Source organism: Branchiostoma lanceolatum, chromosome 4 (genome assembly GCF_035083965.1).
Source record: "Branchiostoma lanceolatum isolate klBraLanc5 chromosome 4, klBraLanc5.hap2, whole genome shotgun sequence".
Lineage (NCBI taxonomy): Eukaryota > Metazoa > Chordata > Leptocardii > Amphioxiformes > Branchiostomatidae > Branchiostoma > Branchiostoma lanceolatum.
Genome location: NC_089725.1, coordinates 27,255,150 through 27,274,105, shown reverse-complemented (window position 1 = coordinate 27,274,105; position 18,956 = coordinate 27,255,150). Strand labels below are relative to the sequence as shown.

General features: G+C 41.0%; 2 protein-coding genes and 1 long non-coding RNA gene across 4 annotated transcripts in view; all 3 read left to right on the top strand.

The window, feature by feature from the left end:
• Nucleotides 1-2,497: 2,497 nt before the first annotated feature.
• Nucleotides 2,498-6,191, top strand: LOC136433778 (uncharacterized). The gene is made up of 2 exons (XR_010755658.1): nt 2,498-4,240; nt 5,415-6,191. It is a non-coding gene; the product is annotated as an uncharacterized lncRNA (long non-coding RNA).
• A 6,356-nt stretch (nt 6,192-12,547) lies between these two features.
• Nucleotides 12,548-16,633, top strand: LOC136432006 (uncharacterized). Its single transcript, XM_066423018.1, has 5 exons — nt 12,548-13,168; nt 14,677-14,931; nt 15,734-15,900; nt 16,255-16,422; nt 16,628-16,633. The coding sequence occupies exons 1-5, from the start codon at nt 12,820-12,822 to the stop codon at nt 16,631-16,633; spliced, it is 945 nt and encodes a 314-aa protein (XP_066279115.1). The 5' UTR covers nt 12,548-12,819.
• A 1,359-nt stretch (nt 16,634-17,992) lies between these two features.
• Nucleotides 17,993-18,956, top strand: part of LOC136433772 (MAP3K12-binding inhibitory protein 1-like) — a 62,265-nt gene continuing 61,301 nt past the window's right edge. Inside the window, exons 1-2 of one of the 2 annotated variants that reach the window (XM_066426277.1) lie at nt 17,993-18,094; nt 18,735-18,801. Coding sequence is in view for 1 of the 2 variants with exons in the window: in XM_066426276.1 (XP_066282373.1) it covers nt 18,026-18,094; nt 18,735-18,801 (136 nt within the window). In the remaining variant the exon portion in view is untranslated. The remainder of the gene's footprint in view (nt 18,095-18,734; nt 18,802-18,956) is intronic. The other variant, XM_066426276.1, reaches the window with a different exon arrangement.

Below are 18,956 nucleotides of genomic sequence, written 5' to 3'. Positions count from 1 at the left end.
AGACATGGCAAGCGTCTTTTTTTTGTCATCGTAAAGTTTCCTCAACCACATTCAGTAAGATCTTCGTTTTTGAAACATAGATTTCGTGTCATCCACGACTAGTCGGACATTGTGAGTTGCGGTGACTTGCGTCGCTTTATTACTCTGTCGTAGACGTTTAGAACATAGCAAAATGGAAGGGGATTCTATTCATGTGGGGGAGTCAAGTGTCGAAACACGTTCAGAACTGTACGGAACAGAGGTCTATGACAAGGAGTCAAACGTTCCCATCCCGAGTCAACAGGGCGCGGAAGAACATTCAGAAGGGTATGGACCAGAACCCAGCGACAAGGAGATCAGGAGTGCGGCTTATAATGGGGACACCGGCGCTTCTTGTGAGTCCATTCGGAGGCAACCGACGCACAGAGTTGAACGTACCAATTTACCAAGTGCGGATATACAACACGACAATGGAACATACTCTTCACCCCAGGAAGTTGTCATAGGTAGGTAAAAACAGCTTTCTGTTCCAAAAAGTTACCATGTCTGTTTGTTTGTGTTGCATACCCTATGACCCGCCTTCGACACACCAGGTTTGTATTGAAGAGTACAAGTTGCAAATACGGACAGATTTATTTGATCTACTCAAACCGGAAAGGACCCTTACTCGTATTGATAAGTGTGGTGGGTTCTTAAACATGCTTGAGGTGTGGCTCTTCCCAAACACGGGACCTCTACTTGATATCCAATCCATGCGATTCTAATCGAAGCTAAGTACTCAAGTTCATCATAGAAGAGTCAGAAAATCATGCGGTATAACATACTGTCCTTAAGGGCACAAAATAGGGACTTGTCAGGGATTCGAACTCCGAATCAACAATCCTAACCCGCAAGGCCACAGTGCCACACCGATGGGCCCCATGGGTGTCACTCAGCCGTCAAGTCGTGTACAATGCCTTTCCCAAGGGCACAACTCCTTTCCCAAGGGCACAACATCGGGGTATGTCAGATGATCAAACCCGAAACCTATTGATTCTGAGCCAAACGCTTTAACCATTACGCCACACGACGCCGTATCATAAGTTTAATCTAGCATATGACAAATATATCTGCATACTAAATGTTCTCTATTTGATGATACAGGCTGTGAAGATACCGAGGTGAAATCCCCTGTTACGGACGCCTGTTCTGACGACACAGACAGCCACGCGCACGCGTACTACTACATCGACAAAGATGGAGTCACGATCAACAACCTCCAACAGACTAGGAAACAACATGGCGGTCAATCAACTGGTACGGCGGCAGACAGTAAATTCCCCGTACCTTTATCGTGCGACATTGTTGGTCTGGCTGCCAACCCGTTGTATGGAAGTAGCACACAACAAGCTGATGAAGGAGGTAACGCTACCTTTGTTTCTTGAATTCTGGTTATAATCCATATTTGAGAAAGCAACTGTAGTGACGACGGTGATGACATCCATCTTGTAATCAGGCCATGTTGATTCGCTTATATAGATGACATCCTCTGGAAACCCTAAAACTGATGCGAGCGTGCATGCAAAGAATAAAGGTGGGCCAGAAAAGGTTCACTTCGTTATGAAATCTAAATGATGAGGAATGTTGAATAAATGACTAAACACACAGAGTATGGTAAACCGATCATTTTTCTTCATTTTTGTTCTTTCATATCTCTTTCTTTGAATTTGATATTAATTTTGGCATTCTACGACATTACTATCCATTTTTCATTATCTTTGCAGTTTACAAGGTATATTTGCTCATTTTGCAGCTGTTTGTACGATTTTGGAAACGCACGAAAATTGACGCGCGCAGACGTCATCCATATAATGAAATCAACATGGCCTTATGATTATATGTATGTTATGTATGTTGTGTTATTACTCACTGTAAGTGTTCATATTTGAGGGAACTTGTTGCAAGCATTTTTGCTCGGTTCTTAATAAACAAATGTCAATGAGATCAAAAAAAGGAATTCGGTGAAGACAATCCTGCACCATGATATGACACTTTTGTGACATTGAAAAAGTTTTGAAAAAAAAGTCTAATTTTGTCCCCTAGACAATTATAAATGTATTACCTTCGTTTCTCAAAACACTGCGATGCTTATTTACCAAACTATTTCATGTTGTGTAGGAAATTATAAGTACATTTTTCTTTGGAACAACCAGTTCACTGCAACAGGTGTGATAAAATGTACGGCGAGTTGAGACAAATGACTCTTCCATACACGAAATATTGCCTTCAAGGTTTATACACGCGTTTTCGAGTCGACTCGGTGTCGGCCGGGTCGACTCAGACTCATGAGCGTTTTGTCATGGCTGGGTTTACACACGCCGGGTCGACTCAGCGGACTCCGAATGACCTGAGCATTGCGTGACTCAGTGGATTTACACACACGAAAACGCGACTTGACCACCCATTGCCCCATCCCCGAGAAAATTCTGTTTGCACAGTTCTGAGTCGGACTCCGGGTCGACTCTGAAAACGCGTCACTGCGCGAAAGGGGTCCATTTCCGGACAAATCCGAAATTGACACATCACTGGGCATGTCACAAATTCGGACCGTTTCCAAGTACTCAAATCGATACCTAACATATTCGGAAATATTTTGATTCAATATATTTTTCCAAGCAAATCCGGAAAAATACAACATTTTATTTTTCCGGATACTGTTTAGGGTCGTATCCTAACTCCAGATATGTGTTTCTGTATGTATACGGAGATATCCATTGTTACGATACTCCGGCAATCCATGTTGTATTCTGACTCTGTCGTGAAAGGTCAGATATCCGTGAATATATTGACTCCGAAAATGTTGTTATCCATTCAAATAGTATTTCCGAACAAATCCAAAGTTTGACACATCACTGGGCATGTCAAATATACAAACCATTTGCAAGTACTTTTTCGACCACTAACATATTCGGACATATTTTTTGTCAAGAAATGTTTCCTAGCAAATCCGGATAAATATGACTTTTCCGAATTCTTTGGATACATGTATACGGACAAATCATGAGTTTGACACATTATTGGACATGCCACGTAGTAGGCTGAGCGTTTCCGGACATTTTGTCCATACATAACATTTACGGAAATATTTTCAATCAGGAATTGTTTGATTGCGTATGCAGAAAAATTCGACATATGATATTTGCGCATACTGTACATGGGCGTTTTGTAACTCCGGATACGTGTTCTTTACACATACGGAGATATCTGTTAAGATACTTCAGCAATCCATGCTGTGTCATGACTATGTCAAAACACGCTACATATCCGAGAATATATTGACTCCGAAAAAGTTGCTATCTTTGTTAAAGCAAAGCAAGTGCTCCTGATTCTTCCGAATACGTGCCATGTGCGTTTGCGGGAAATATCTGAAATCCGTATATGTAGCATATTTTCTGAAGGCGTTCCGGACTCCGAAATTGAACAGAATCAATTGTCCGGAAATAAGTCGGAAATGACAATTCATAGCAGAGGTGGATTGTGGGCCACTTAGATTTCCGGACGTGTTCGTACGTATCACGATCAGGATACGGTTGGTACAATAATATCTTATGCCTCTAGGAGGAGCTTTTTTGCCTCTATGCATATCAATCAAATCAATCAGCAAATATACAATTTTGTTTTTTTGGTAGTTTTTAAAATCTTAGAAAATATTACAAGAGTGTATTATGCTAAACTTGAAAATAGAAATACAACATATACCTGCAATATTCAAATATTGCTACTGCATGATGTGAATTCATTGGTAATGCTTGTATACGTGTCTACAAGCATGTAGCCTGCCCTAGAAATATATAACGGCACCCTTCCAGCACAGTTCTGTGTTAATACCGGCTTGCCTGTCTTAAAGATTGGACATTGTGCCAAGAAACGCTCTGGTATGTGTACATCGGGCCACCAGATGGACCCTAGCATGCCTGATTTCTGATTGGTCCGTTTGTATAGTAGTGTATGTCTACCACGCATGCCTGGAATGTGAGCGCGGAACTTAACGGTTAGAGGAAACCGGGGTGTGCCGATGCTCGGTATCTGCCGGAGTTCAAGTCCTCATATTCTCGATATGATCTGACGGATTACACCGTAAGATTCTTCTTTTCTGAACTGGGATGACGAGAAATGACCTGCATGAACTCGGGAGTCAGGACCGAAGTGGATGGAGCAAGGACGGGGTCAGGGTGCAAATTGACCTCAGACGATGGACAAGCATGGACAAGCCGAGAACACGGTAACTTCGAATTCCATTATCCACTGTTTGGTGACGTGTTAAACTAATACCTACATCAGAAATTAGTTATTTCTCCCTAGTGTGTCAATTTGAAGCTAGGAGAGTTTCACAGACATTGTTTTTAAGCTCCAAGTTTTGTGCAACACAACAGGCCACCCACAGGCAGGCTTCGAATTCCTATCTGCCCGTAACAGAAAACATGTGTGCCACGTGATAAGGCAGGTATACGGAAATATCAGTGATCATAATTTTCCCGGATACTATATATGGTCATTTCTTTACTCCGAATACGTGTTTCTTTCTGTGTACGGAGATATCAGGGGTTGAAATACAACAGAAATCCATGCTGTAACGTGAATACAGAAAAGTACCTGACAAAATGATTAGAATATTCCGAATATACTGATACTCAGCCCTAGGCAAATGCAGTACACCTGATTCTTCCGTATACGTGTCATGTACCTTTACGTATACGAAGTTTATTTATATGGTTCTCTCTACTTGCCCTCATATCCGGAAATACCTGTATGCCGTATATGTAGCATATTCGTTCAATGTACGGAAAGGGTAGATTTCCAGGCAAATCTGAAGGTTACACATGTCGCGTATCTGGACCGTTTCCAAACAGGAATTTCGACACAGCATTTTCTGAAATATTTCGACACATCATTTGCTTGCCCGGAAAATTATCTTAGAATGTTTGTTGTCCGTTAATATTACATTTTTCTGATGGTATTCCGAAATCCATGGGTAGGCGTTCCTATCACCGAACACCTTTTTTTCATATTCAAAGTTTAACGGATTCTCTGAGGTTGAAATACTCCAGCAATGCATGCGTACTGTCCATAAATAAGTCCGTTGTACTTGTGTTTTATCCATATGTCCCTTGTTGTTTCAGTGTTTCTTTACTCAATTGATCGCAAAGTTTATCGATTTTGTGTTTCACGAGCAGTCGACCAAAAGAAAAAGTTGAGTTAGCAGGTTTTGGGAGGGTTGAAACACTCCTTTTTACATCTTTTTCTTGGCCTGACTTTGTTCACTTTACCTTTTGCTATAGTTATTTGATTTGATACCCTTCACTGTGTGATTTTTTTAGAAGGAGGGTGCTTATTTCAGGCAGTAGATCTAGCTCCGTCTCTACATTTAACTTATTCTAGTCGCGATTATTTTTCAGCATCTTCCGCTGAGTATATCGGGGTTTATAAAGACAGTTCCAGTGCAGCAACACCTGTGCAGCGAATCAACCTGTGTGACTTCCGCACCCCCAATTTGGAATATAGATATGTCTGTTAGTTACACCGGTATGTTTGAGAATCAGTACTATTTGTATGAGAACCTTCCTTTACGTGTCACGGATATCATGTTAGACCTGGTGTCTAACGAAGTTAATAATTCCGTACCGTACTACTGTTGCGGGTGTGCCGTAAAACACCCAGAACGAGTAGAATGATACGAAAACACATTGTAAATGTTCATATATATACTACGTATACATCCCTTTACAGAATTTGTATGATTCACATACTCTGATGTAATTATAAAAGTTACAGAAGAAGCTATAATTGTTATAAGATCACTTTGCGTACATTCTATATTCATTGAATCTACGGAGTAAGAGATTGGTATGATTCCTTTTCAATTTGAACTCATTCAGAATATTAACCTCATATGTACGTACATGTATGTATTATATCATTTATTTGTGTATTGACCTTACTTGTATATATTCTTACCTTTTACCTTGATTCCCAGGTCTTATAACAGCAATGTTGTGTACATATATTGAGCAATCAAGAATGTTCAAGAGGTGTTTTTCTGTGCAGTAAGTTATAGATCTATTTCTGCTGTTGGATATCTGCCGATACCAAAATTTATGTGCCCAACTTGAACCATGAAACAGTCCAGAAATGTTGTATATAGGAGTTAAACAATTACAGAGTTTGTCATTTAAGTATTCTTGTTACTGTTCTTTTCTTTGTCATGTATATATGTTCTATTCATATATGATTTCAGGAGCGCAATAACTCCAAATGCCTCCTGGTTACATTGCGGACGCAGAAATGCCTGAAATGTAGCATGTTCGGTGTTACAGACGTGCCGCATTTCAGGGTAATATTCGGAAACTAAACTGTAGCATATCTGAGTCCGGATACGCCGAGTGGAAATTTGTTCCCGTTTCCAATCATAGATATTTATCCGTACACACTGGCTGTCCGTCGTAAAACAACTCCGTATACGTTGCGAAAACTCGGAATAGTAGGGTAATATTCGGAAACTAAAGTGTTGAATATCCGAATTCGGATACGCCGAGTGCAAATTTGTTCCCGTTTCCAATCATAAAAATGTATCCGTATATACAGGCTGTCCGTAGCAGAAAAAATCCGTATGTGCTACCGGAAACTCGGTATTTTCGGAAAATATTCAGGAAATAAAACGTTACATATCCCGGACTGGATACGCCGAGTGCAATTTTGTTCCCGTTTCCAATCATAGATATTTCTCCGTACACACTGGCTGTCCGTAGCAGAAAAAATCCGTATGTGCTACCGGAAACTCGGTATTTTCGGAAAATATTCAGGAAATAAAACGTTGCATATCCCGGACTGGATACGCCGAGTGCAAATTTGTTCGCGTTTCCAATCATAAAAATTTATCCGTATATACAGGCTGTCCGTAGCAGAAAAAATCCGTATGTGCTACCGGAAACTTGGTATTTTCGGAAAATATTCAGGAAATAAAACGTTACATATCCCGGACTGGATACGCCGAGTGCAATTTTGTTCCCGTTTCCAATCATAGAAATTTATCCGTATATGCAGGCTGTCCGTAGCAGAAAAAATCCGTATGTGCTACCGGAAACTCGGTATTTTCGGAAAATATTCAGGAAATAAAACGTTGCATATCCCGGACTGGATACGCCGAGTGCAATTTTGTTCCCGTTTCCAATCATAGATATTTTTCCGTATACATAGCATATCTATATCAGGAAATTTCTTGATGTTGTCGGAAACGTGATGATTTCGGGAATTTTCATAGTATTGAAACGCCCGGAAATGACCCCCTTTCGCGCAGCGTGTGTATTAAAATCCAGCCATTGTCTGCCAACAGATAGCAGCTGTACGAAAGACATTTGTAGGTTCCCTGGCCACTGCAAGAAGACATTTCGCCGCCCACGTCTGTTCCACGTCATTATCGTCATCATAGCTGCAGCATCCTTCTGTTGGGCGGCTGCTGCGGTCATCAGGCATCTCACTGCCACAGCTGGCAACAAAGAAGATCCCTATTCGGTCAGTCACCTTGACCCCATGTTATATATAGTCAGCCTTGTTTATGCTCACAGACTCACTCACTCACAAACTCACTCACTCACTCACTCACAAACACACACAAACACACACACAAACACACACACACACAAACAAACACACACAGACACACGCACACTCACGTAGCAGTAGCTCGAAGAAAATTTAGCGAATCTGGAAGGTTTGAGGAAAAGCTCGTATGCAATATGGCGCCTGCTTTTTTTCTCTGCGCAGTCACAACTTGTTTTAAACTAGACATACAAACGACAGATCAACTATATTTCACTTCGGATGAAATGTAACTTTTATCTACTTTTGATATTTTGATTAGCCCTCTGTGATGACAGCTATGCCCGCTATCTCCGTATGGCGGACTGCAAATCGTGCAACAAGAACGAAACTGTCTGCAACTTCATCGACCAGGTCGACAAAGTCATCACCATTCATGTCGACTACAACAATGTCTAAAGTAGGTAAAACATACACAAGGTGATACGCATTGTACATTTCAATTGTTGAATGACATTGACTACTGTCATAGATATACAATAAATTCATCTGTTTTTCATATTGTTTGATTTCTGTTTTACGGAAGCTTAAGAACGGACATCAACTTATATTTGTGATGTAGCGCTTTGATATGTGTATCTTATGAGCTCCAGCAATGATCTGTACTGTACATAATTCATGGGATTGTTAAAAAAGGCAAGCTTTTCCCATGACTTTTTAAAACGAAATCCAGACACAATTGATACAATTCTGTTTTCACCTTTTACGTGGGCAGGATCCCAGTCTCGATCAGAAGACAACTACTTCACCGTCAGAGGAGACCTCAACTGTCTCCACATCTACAGCTGCACAGACCGATGTAAGTTAAACACAACATGTTTCTGTTCTTACAGTCACGGTACCATGATTCAGGCAAAGGGTAGACCTGTCCATGGTTAGACAATATAAGACACTTCGTTTCCTTCAATTTCTGGTTTACCCCTTCCTGGTGAATGCATTCCTCGAGACAGCAGATTCGACTGAAAACACTCAGACATTCATTGAAGAACTGACATGCACTGATATTTGTGAAGTAGTGCTTTGATATGTGTAAGTTCCAGCAATGATAGTATTGGCACCACGTCATCTACTCATTTGTTACAGAGTTAGGCAGCTGCTCTGTATATTGTTACTCAGAAATATTCGATACTTACATTGTGACCAGCCCCTATAGTTCCAGAGCCACTTGCTACATTATGTAATCGAACACCACTGGTGCCTGCTACTTTACCAGTAACCATGGAGATAGCCGTCTGGCCCCGATCATTGACCTTTTGTTTGGATAAGAAGAGGAAGAAACGAGCCGACAAAAACAACATGTTTCCTTTCTGTGAAGGTAAACAAAATGGAATAGATAACATGCTGAACATCTTCCCTTCTTATTGCCTCAGCACCCGACAGCATCCAGCCCAATGATTGGTACATCTAGTCCAGCTGCACCAACCACGGATCATGACGAACTGACGACCACCAGCACCGAGGTGGGTCCTAGAGTCTGTTGCACAGCATGGTAGCAATACAATATATGCCACCGGTTGTTGAAAGGCATGTTGATAACTGCAGTATGTGCGCCTGAGGTACGATTTGCTGGAACCTAAAAGGATGGACGGTATACATGATATCAAAAATCAGCGTTAACCAGTATTCGATAGAAAACGGCACAAAACGCCTTTCATTTTCCCGCTTGCGTTTGAATGAGTATTAGAATTCAATTTGTTTCGTTCATAGAAGTTTTTTTTTTCCTAACGTGGAGGCGGCGCTTTATCTTGAATATGTAACGGTTAAATTTTTCTTATGGACTCAAGAATTAGACATTATGCTTTGCCGGGTATGCCATCCTCTAGCACACTTATATCATCTTCAAGATCATTGATGAATGGCAATTATGCAAACCAATAGTATTCAAAATATAACTTTGAAGAGGAGATATTTCAGAATATGTATATTTTTCTTATGTACTCAACAATTAGACATTTTGCTTTGCCGGGTATGTCATCCTCTAGCACACTTATATCATCTTTAAGATCATTGATGAATGTCAAACCAATAGTATTCAATATATAAGTTTGAAGAAGAGATATTTCAGTGTCTCTCAAAATCTATGCCTGAAGTTCCAACTGACAAGATGATTTTACATCCTAACTTGTAAACCTTTTGCCAAGATATTAAAACATGTTAACAAGGAACCCACAACGACTTGACATACGCTAATGTGTGATGTGGACTTGATAAAGTAAGGTGTATTTCCCTTCTCTTTCTGTTGAGTAGTTTCCACATACTACAAAAGTGGTCACATCGAGCAAGACTGAAAAGCAAGTGTCTACAACCATTCAAGGTAATTTCCCCCAATCAACTAGTAGGCATAACTAATGTAAATCTCTGTAACGGTTACATTTCCCTTTGATATCTATTGAAACATTTCATGGTAGAAGAAGTCTTTCAAAAGAATATTCAGTTATAGGTTGTGACCCTTATCACCATGTAACACTGTAATCATTATTACAGAAAGCTACAGCGGATATGTATACCTGGACTCGGACAAGATCGTCTTTGGCCAAAGGGGATCAGACCAGGGACAATTTAAAAAGCCTTCAGGTGTCGTTGTGTCTGATGACAATGAGATATTTGTGACAGATTCAGAGAACTATCGAGTCCAAGTCTTTCGAACAGATGGTGTGTACCTCCACTCTTTCTGAACGGTAGTGCCTGGAGAAAATGGGAAAAGAATGTTCCCTCGCGATGTTGCTATTGGCGGACAAGCTTATTTGTGGGTAGTGGGGAGAATCATCTATGCTAAAGATGTCCATGCCATTGTTGTGGTACAATACAGTCGTGATGGCCAGCCAGGGACCACGTTTGAAGTAAACATCTATGATCAGGCGTACCGTCACTTGGCTCCTACCATCGCCGTGGATGTCCATAGGAACAAAATCATCCTGGCTGGCTCTGATGAAGTATTCATGTACCAACCAGACGGCTCATTCTATCAGAAATTTAAAAAGTTAGAAAGGTATCATGCATCATATGTGGCACCAGACAAGGGAAATATCTTTGTTGGCGACAAAGAGTTTGTCCAGGTTTACAATCACACCGGGCATTGGTTGTTTAACTTCGGAGGCTTCGGACACCATGAGGGTGAACTGTGGAATACCGGAGGTCTTCTTGTGAATACCCTGGGTCACATCCTAGTGGCAAACCTAGGAGCCGGACGTGTGGACATGTTCACTCGGTGGGGTGAATTTGTCCGCACCGTCGTCAATACACCAACTCCCTGGGGTATTGCCATAGGGCCGCGCGGACATTTGGTGGTGACCAACAGATATGACAACACTGTCACCATCTTTCCGCCCCAGGACACATTTCTGTAAAGTTATTGGGTGGGGGGATGCGCATTCCGAAAGACGGGCGTAATTCCAACCAAGATGCCCTTCCCAGGATTTGAACCGAGGTCTCTCGGTTACCAACTAATTGGTACTAGAAGCTCAACTGTGAGATATCTACAAGGACATCCTTGTTGGGAGGGGTAATTACAGTGAAATTTTGTGGGCTTGAGGACTGATGAGTCATTGCCTCACGCACACAGTTAATACATGTTTTTAGGAATGCCCAGTTACAGCGTGTTGCAACAATGTCCAGCCATTTTGCCAGCCCCTGGCGTCAAGAAGAATCACTAGAATCTTTGTTTCCTCCCTTGATGGAAAGTTTAAGATTCAGCACGCTTTGACATGTATAGCCTCACACGAGCACTGTCACTAGGCAATCAAAGATTGCAGACTTCACACTCTTACCAGTATTTGCTTCGCGACTCGCACTAAGGAGGCATGGCAACCCTGCAATGTGTGAGATGCTAGGAATCGTAGAAACAAATTTAACGTAGACAGACTCAGACACACATACAGATGCACATACAGGCACATAGACAAGCCAAAAACAACATTGCGCATCTTTCAAAGCCGTTTTCAATCAATGTCCAAGAAATAACATTTTTATCCTTGAGTACGTTTATGGCTGGAAAACAAAATATTAATGAGCTATGTGCGCAAGCCAACGATGAGAATTGTCGCAAGGAAGACAGCAAATGTCGATTTTCTTTTGATCTAAAAGTTGAAGGCATTCCCCCTAAGATTGAGTTGTTTGAACCTTTGTCTCATAAGAGTTGAAACTCTAAGAAATACCCTAATTACATTACCATTTACTTGATGTCTCCTCTTTGAAATAAGTAGTAATTAAAACGTTGTGCTCTTCGATGCTAACTCGCGTTTTCGTGTGTCTAAGTCCATGGAGTCGACTCCAACTCCCGGTGAGTTATGCAATGCTCAGCCTCGGGTCAGGGGATAATATGAAAATCAGTGAAGCCACATGTACAGCTTGGCGCAAATTTAGAAATTTGTTTCTTACTCTTTATGCCATAATGTTTTGGTATCTATCAAAAATTGTGTGCACTCTGCGTTGCATGATGGTTTTGATTCAAAGCGAGGCAATATACCGCGGTCGTCACACCGCCGGCGCAGCTGGGTACTCCAAGTCACTTCGCGGCCCCGTGTGTAAACAACCCTCCGAGTCGACTAGAAAACGCGTGTGTAAACCCAGCCTAAGTGACATTTTCTAAAGGCATAACACTGGGCCGGCTAGGGATTCGAACCCAGAACCTTTAGACTTTAAGTCAACTGACCAACCCTAACCACAAGGCCACCGTGCCACCCATTGATGAGATGAGGGTTAGGATTAATCAACGTTCAGTTATGCAGGTAGATAATCAAGATGGTTCGAAGTACTGTTTCAGACCAAGTTACTTGTTTACAAATTTTATCAGAGTCAGCAAACGGAACGCAGGGCCATTGTCGCTATATCTTCTCTCATCTTAATCTTTATTTGAATTGCCGCTATATCATAAACAAATAAACATCAAACGAACAAACAAACAAACAATCAATTGATTAGTCACGAGATCGTATTAGTCTACGGATCTCCACAACACTGCGCTGTCAGTAATAGAATTTCTCAGTGAGAGAGTTTCAACCCATGAGTTTCAACCTCGAGCGTCGTTCCTTTGTCATGGTATCGTTTTCTCCACTACATTCAGTAAGATCTTTGTTTTCAAACATAGATCTCGTGTCATCAGCGAGTAGTAGGACAGTTTTAGTTGCGGTGACGCTATCCTCTTACATGTACGTGACTTGCGTCGGTGTATGTTAGGTGCTCGGCATAAGTTTAGAACATAGTAAAATGGAAGGAGAGCCTATTCATGTCGGGGAATCAAGTCTTCGACATAGTGTCGAAATACGTTCAGAACTGTACGGAACAGAAGTCTATGACAATGAGTCAAGCCTCCCCGTGCCAAGTCAGCAGGACGCGGAAACACAACCCAAAACCTATGGCTCTGGAACAGAACCCTACGATAAGAAGATCAGGGGTGCTGCTTATGATGGAGGCACCAGCGCTTCTTGTGAATCCATTCGAAGGCAACCGACGCACAGAGATGAAGTTGAACGTACCGACTTACAAAGTGCAGATGTACCAAACAACGATGGAGCGTATTCTTCACCCGAAGATGTGGACACAGCCACTGTCACAGGTAGGTAAAATGAATCTCTGATCTTGTACCTTGTTGTGCAATAAAGTTATTGTAAAGTTATTGCAATGATCAGGTAAGAGTTGGGAGACCTCATTCCTCCATGAAATGTTTTGGGCCTTTGTAGATTTGTTTTATCTTGTCTCATTGACGATACAAGTATGGCTGTAGTATTCTATTTCAAATGATAAAATTCTCTACCAAAATAACATCTTTTGTTATGTGAAAGTCCTCACTTTTGGCAGAATTACTCTCCAAGCAGAGGTAAGATCCGGGGTATATTCGCGGTATTTTGCACGTTCTTCCTATCCTTAAGAGGAAGGAGACCCAACTAAAAACGGAAAAGTAGAAAGATGTATGAAATACCGCGAATATTACCCCGGATCTAACTTCTGCTAAGGAGTATGGCAGAATACCACGTACACATTTCATGATAAATTATGCAAATGATTGTACATCTACAAAATCTGTCAAAGCTACCTGCAATCTGAGTATCGTGGAAATCCGTCGTTCGTTTGTTCAGATAACCTCTTTGAAGGCCAAAGCTACACCACGTCTTCTTACATCACAAGTTATCAACCACCAAAAAATAAAGTTCTGCTGCAGTACCAAGGTCACATAGCAGGGGACCCAAAATCGACCTTGATCTTTGTCTTTCCAAACCTATCCACAAACCAAATATCGTGATCCATCCAAAGGTTCTTGAGTCATGCTGACTACAAAATCTGGAAACACAAACAGACACACACACAGACAGGCCAAAAAACTATACCTTCATTTTTTATGTCGGGAACAACAGTTTTCTGTTCCAAAATGTTGTCATGTCTTCCAAGGTCAATACTGATCTTCTCGAGGCAAAATGATATGTTCGGTGACTACTCTTTGTTATCTTCATGAAAAATGGAGATATCGTTTTTCTCCATGAAAAATGGAGATATTGTTTTAGGTGTGCCTGTGTGTGTGTCTGATCTGAGTGCCTGTGTTTCTATCAAGTTCCAGATTTTTGTAGCCAGCATAACTCGAGACCATCAGGATGGATTATGATGATATCTGGTATGTGGGTAGATGTTGACAAGACGAAGGTCAAGGTTGATTTTGGACCCCTTAGTATGTGACCTTGGTACTGCAGCAGAACTTCCATTTTTTTCTATCTTTTGACCTGGACGTGCTATGGTCTTGTTGTTACCGTAGTTTATCTGTTTCAATGCCAACATTACGTCGATCAAAGAAACCACAAACAATTTTAATCATTTAACATGTGACGCTAAATGATTAAAAACATCGAATGACCGAGTGGCTAGGCTAGCAGATAAGGGATCGAGAGTTCACTGGTTCGATTCCTGGCGTTCTTAGCTAGACGTTGTGTCCTTGGGAAAGGCACTTAACACGGCATTCCCCACTCCACCCAGGTGTAAACATTGGTACTTGTCTTTGGTTGGTGAGGTAAAAGGGTGCAAGGAGAGGGTGTCCTAGAGCAATGCTGACTAAGTATTCTCTGTTTGATGATACAGACTCTGTGCCATTTTATGCCGACCATGAAGAGACCGAAGTGAAACCCCCTGTTACGGACGACTGTTCTGACGACCCTGACAGCCACGTGTACTACGACATCAAAGATGAAGTCACAATCAACAACCTCCAACAGACTAGGAAACAGCATGGCGGTCAATCAACTGGTACGGCGGCAGACGGTAGTACAACCCCCGCAAATGTCGGTCTGGCTGCCAACCCATTGTACGGTGGCGCAAAACAGCCTGACAAAGAAGGTAACCTCACATTTTGTTTCTTGGATTCTAGTAGACATCAAGGAAGACAGTAAGTGTAGTGCCGACATTGATTAGGTCAGGTTTTTCGGCATCCATCTTTATGTGTTTGTTATGTAACTTGTGTTCTTACTCAATGTAATTGTTACTCCTTGGAGGAGGTCAGTGACCTCAGACAGGAGTGTTGTGGTTGGTCATGTCCATGTGGTTGGTCATGTACAGTAGGTTTGCAGCTATAACCCATGATCCCTTTGCTGCATTCATATGTAGCTTGGCATGTCGTCTGACGTTTTTTTTACACCGCAGCAGTTTTTATAGATCAAGTAATATTTCAGAAAATACCACTATCTTCATGGAATTGTGGAACAGATCATTAAGGTTTCATTAAGGTTTCCTCAAAGCATATATTGGATTATGTGTTGCCTTAACGACCTTTGCCTAGTTTTATATTTGTTTTTATGTTTTGAGGAGAGGTATTCTTATAAGCATCTTGTTTTTAGTCTGATCCTTAATACACAAATGTGAACGAAATAAAAATACAATTTAGACAATTTGGATTCTGTACCATGACGTGGCACCTTTGATGTCTTGCATATCTTAAATGAACCATCTTCGCTTCTCAAAACACGTCGATGCTTATTCACCAAACTATTTCATGTTGTGTAGGACATTTTAAAATGCATTTTCAAGTCACATAAACGGCATTTTCTTTTGGAACAACCTGTTCACTGTAACAGGTGTGCTAAAATGTGCGACGAGTTGAAGCAAATGACATGACCAGACATGTAATCTTGTCTGCCAACAGACAGCAGCTTTTGTGGGTTCCCTGGCCGCTGCAACGAGGCATTCAGCCGTCGGCGTGTGTTCCTTGCTGTTATCATCTTCATCGCTGCAGCGTCCTTCTGTTGGGCGTTAGCTGCACTCATCATGCATCTCACTGTGACACCTGGCAACAAAGAAGATGCCTTTTCGGTCAGTCGTATAATGCTCACGCACGTGTGCACACACACAGACACACACATACACACACACAGACAAACACACACACACACAGACACACATACACACTCTCTCTCTCACACACACACACACACACACACACACACACACACACACACACACACACACACACACACACACGAAGTAGCGGTTGGACAAGACGAACCGGAAAGGTTAAAGAAAAGCTTGTATGTGATATGGCACCTGCATTTGTCCCTACCGTGACAGTCACACATACACAAAACCTGTTGTAAACTAAACAGATAGATGGTATTTTACTTTAGATGAAATGTAACTTATTCTATTTCATTTTGATATTTCTTATAGCCCTCTGTGACGACAGCTACGTCCGCTACCTCCGCATGGCAGACTGCAAATCGTGCAACAAGCGCAAAGCTGTCTGCCACTTCAGTGATTCTGGACAAGAGCATCGTTCCTTCATCGACCTGGTCAACAAAGTCTTCACGTTTCATGTCGACCACAACAATGTCTGAAGTAGGTAAAACATACACAAAGTGACACGCATTATACGTTTCAATTGTTGAATGACATTGACTACTTTCATAGATGTATAATCAAAATTCATCTGTTTGTCAGCTTGCGTTCATGCCATATTGTTTGATTTCTGTTTTATGGAAGAACGGACATCCACTGATGTTTGTGATGTAGCACTTTGATATGTGTATCTTGTACATTTCAGCGATGATCGCTATATAGTTCATCGGATTTTTCCCATGTCTTTTTAAAACAAAATTCAGACACGATTCTACTATTACCCTTTGCGTGAACTACAAGATACCAGTCTCGATCAGAAGACAACTACTTCGCCGTCAGAGGAGACCTTAACTGTCTCCACATCTACAGCTGCACCGACCGATGTAAGTTAAACACAACATAAATAACATTGACTACTGTCTATAATTAAAATCATCCGTTTGTCAGCTTGTTTGCATGCCATCTTGTTTGATTTCTGTTTTATGGAAGAACTGATATTTGTGATTTAGCGATTGGATATGTGGATCTTATAAATTTCAGCGATGATCTGTAAATAGTTCATCGCGTTTTTCAAAAAGCTACAGCTGCACCGACCGATGTAAGTTAAACACAACATTTTTCTTTTCTTACTTCCCGGTGCCATGATTCAGGCAAAGGGTAGACCTATCCATGTTTCGACAGAACAAGACACTTTGATTACATCAATTTATGGTTCACCCCTCCCTGGTGAATGCATTCTTCCAGATTTGATTGAAACACTCAGACAGTCATAATTCTAATTCCATGCGTTAGTTTGGTGATGCCCATGAATATGTAACAGGGGCTTTTGGTGTTTTGTCTATTGTACCGATCAACCATGATTGTACCATTTCATTTCACCTTTTTCAAAACTGATATTTTGATATTGTCCACACTTTTATTTATTATACAGGTTGGTTTGGCGTGTTGCTTTCCCTTGACTGTTTTTTTTATTAATCTTGTACCGTTATGTATGTTGTGTTCTTACTCGAAATGATTGTGTTGTATTCGTAACGTTACTTATATATGCTTTTGAGGAGATGGCCTCATACATGTATAAGCATTTTGCTTTTTGCCCGATCCTCGTTTTAAAAAACGTGAATAAAATAAACAACTAGAAATGTAACATTTTAAAGCAAATACATAATGTTTATCTCCACATGGTAAACATTATTAACTTTTAGCACACTAAAGTAGCCATTTACCACCACGTTATCTACTATTTGTTACAGAGTTAGGCAGCAGGGAGAAGGTAAACAAGCTGCTGCTCTGTACATTATTACTCAAACACATGTACATTCATACTTATATTGTGACCAGCCCCTATAGTTCTGACCAGGGCCACTTGCAAAAATTGCTACATTACTCTCATAAGGTAATCGAACGCCACTGATGTCTGCTACTTTACCAGTAACCATTGTGACAGCCGTCTGGCCCCGATCATTGACCTTTTGTTTGGATAAGAAGAGGAAGAAACGAGGCAAAAACAATATGTTTCCCTTCTGTGATTAGGTAAAAAAAAACAATACATAACATGCTTCATTTTCCCTTGTTGTTACCTCAGCACCTGACAGTATCCAGCCCAATGATTGGTACATCTAGTCCAGCTGCACCAACCACGGATCATGACGACCTGGTGACAACCAGCACCGAGGTGGGTCCTAGAGTCTGTTACACAGCATTGTAGCAATACAATACACGCCGCCGGTTGTTGATAACTGCAGTACATAGCGCCTGAGGTACGATTGGCTGTACCTTAAAGGATGGACAGTATCTATTGATCTTAAAAGATTTTTTTCAAATCAGCGATAACCGTTTGAGTTCAATCCAATAATTAATTAAAACCGACGCCAAACGCAACATCCTTCATTTTCCCGCTTGGGCTTAAATGAGTATAAAGATGCATTTGTTTCGCGAATTCGCCGCAGAAGTCTTTCTTAGCGTAGAGGCTGTGCGTTATCTTGAATATGTATATTTCTGACATGCACTCAAGAATTAGACATTGTGCTTTGCCAGGTATGCCATCCTCTACCACACTTGTATCATCATAGTTTAAGATCATTGATGAATGCCAAAAAATGGGATAAATAGCTTGAGCTGTTCTCATAGTATTCATATACAACTTTGAAAAAGAGACATTTCAGTACCAAGATCATTTCAAATCCTAACTTGTAAGCCTTTTGCCAAGGTATTGAAACATTTTAACAAGGAATCCACAACAACTTAATATAAGCTAATGTGTGATGTTGGTTTGATAAAGTAAGGTATATGTTCCTTCTTCTTCTGTTGAGTAGTTTCCGCATACAACCAAAGGGGTCGGATCGAGCAAGACTGAAAAACAAGTGTCTGCAACCATGCAAGGTAATTTCCCCCAATCAACTAGTAGGCATGACTAATGTAATTGTAAATCTCTGTAACGTTACATTTGCCTTTGATTTCTTTTGAAACATTTGATGGTAGAAGAAGTCTTGTAGGTTGTGAAACGCATTACCATGTAACACTGTAATCATTGTTAC

What these genes read in the sequence shown, in the direction of transcription:
- LOC136432006 (XM_066423018.1), top strand. Translation starts at nt 12,820, where the DNA reads ATGGAAGGAGAGCCTATTCATGTCGGGGAATCAAGTCTTCGACATAGT. An exon ending in GGACACAGCCACTGTCACAG is followed by an intron (nt 13,169 to 14,676) that starts GTAGGTAAAATG and finishes TTGATGATACAG; the next exon opens with ACTCTGTGCCATTTTATGCC. An exon ending in AAAACAGCCTGACAAAGAAG is followed by an intron (nt 14,932 to 15,733) that starts GTAACCTCACAT and finishes GTCTGCCAACAG; the next exon opens with ACAGCAGCTTTTGTGGGTTC.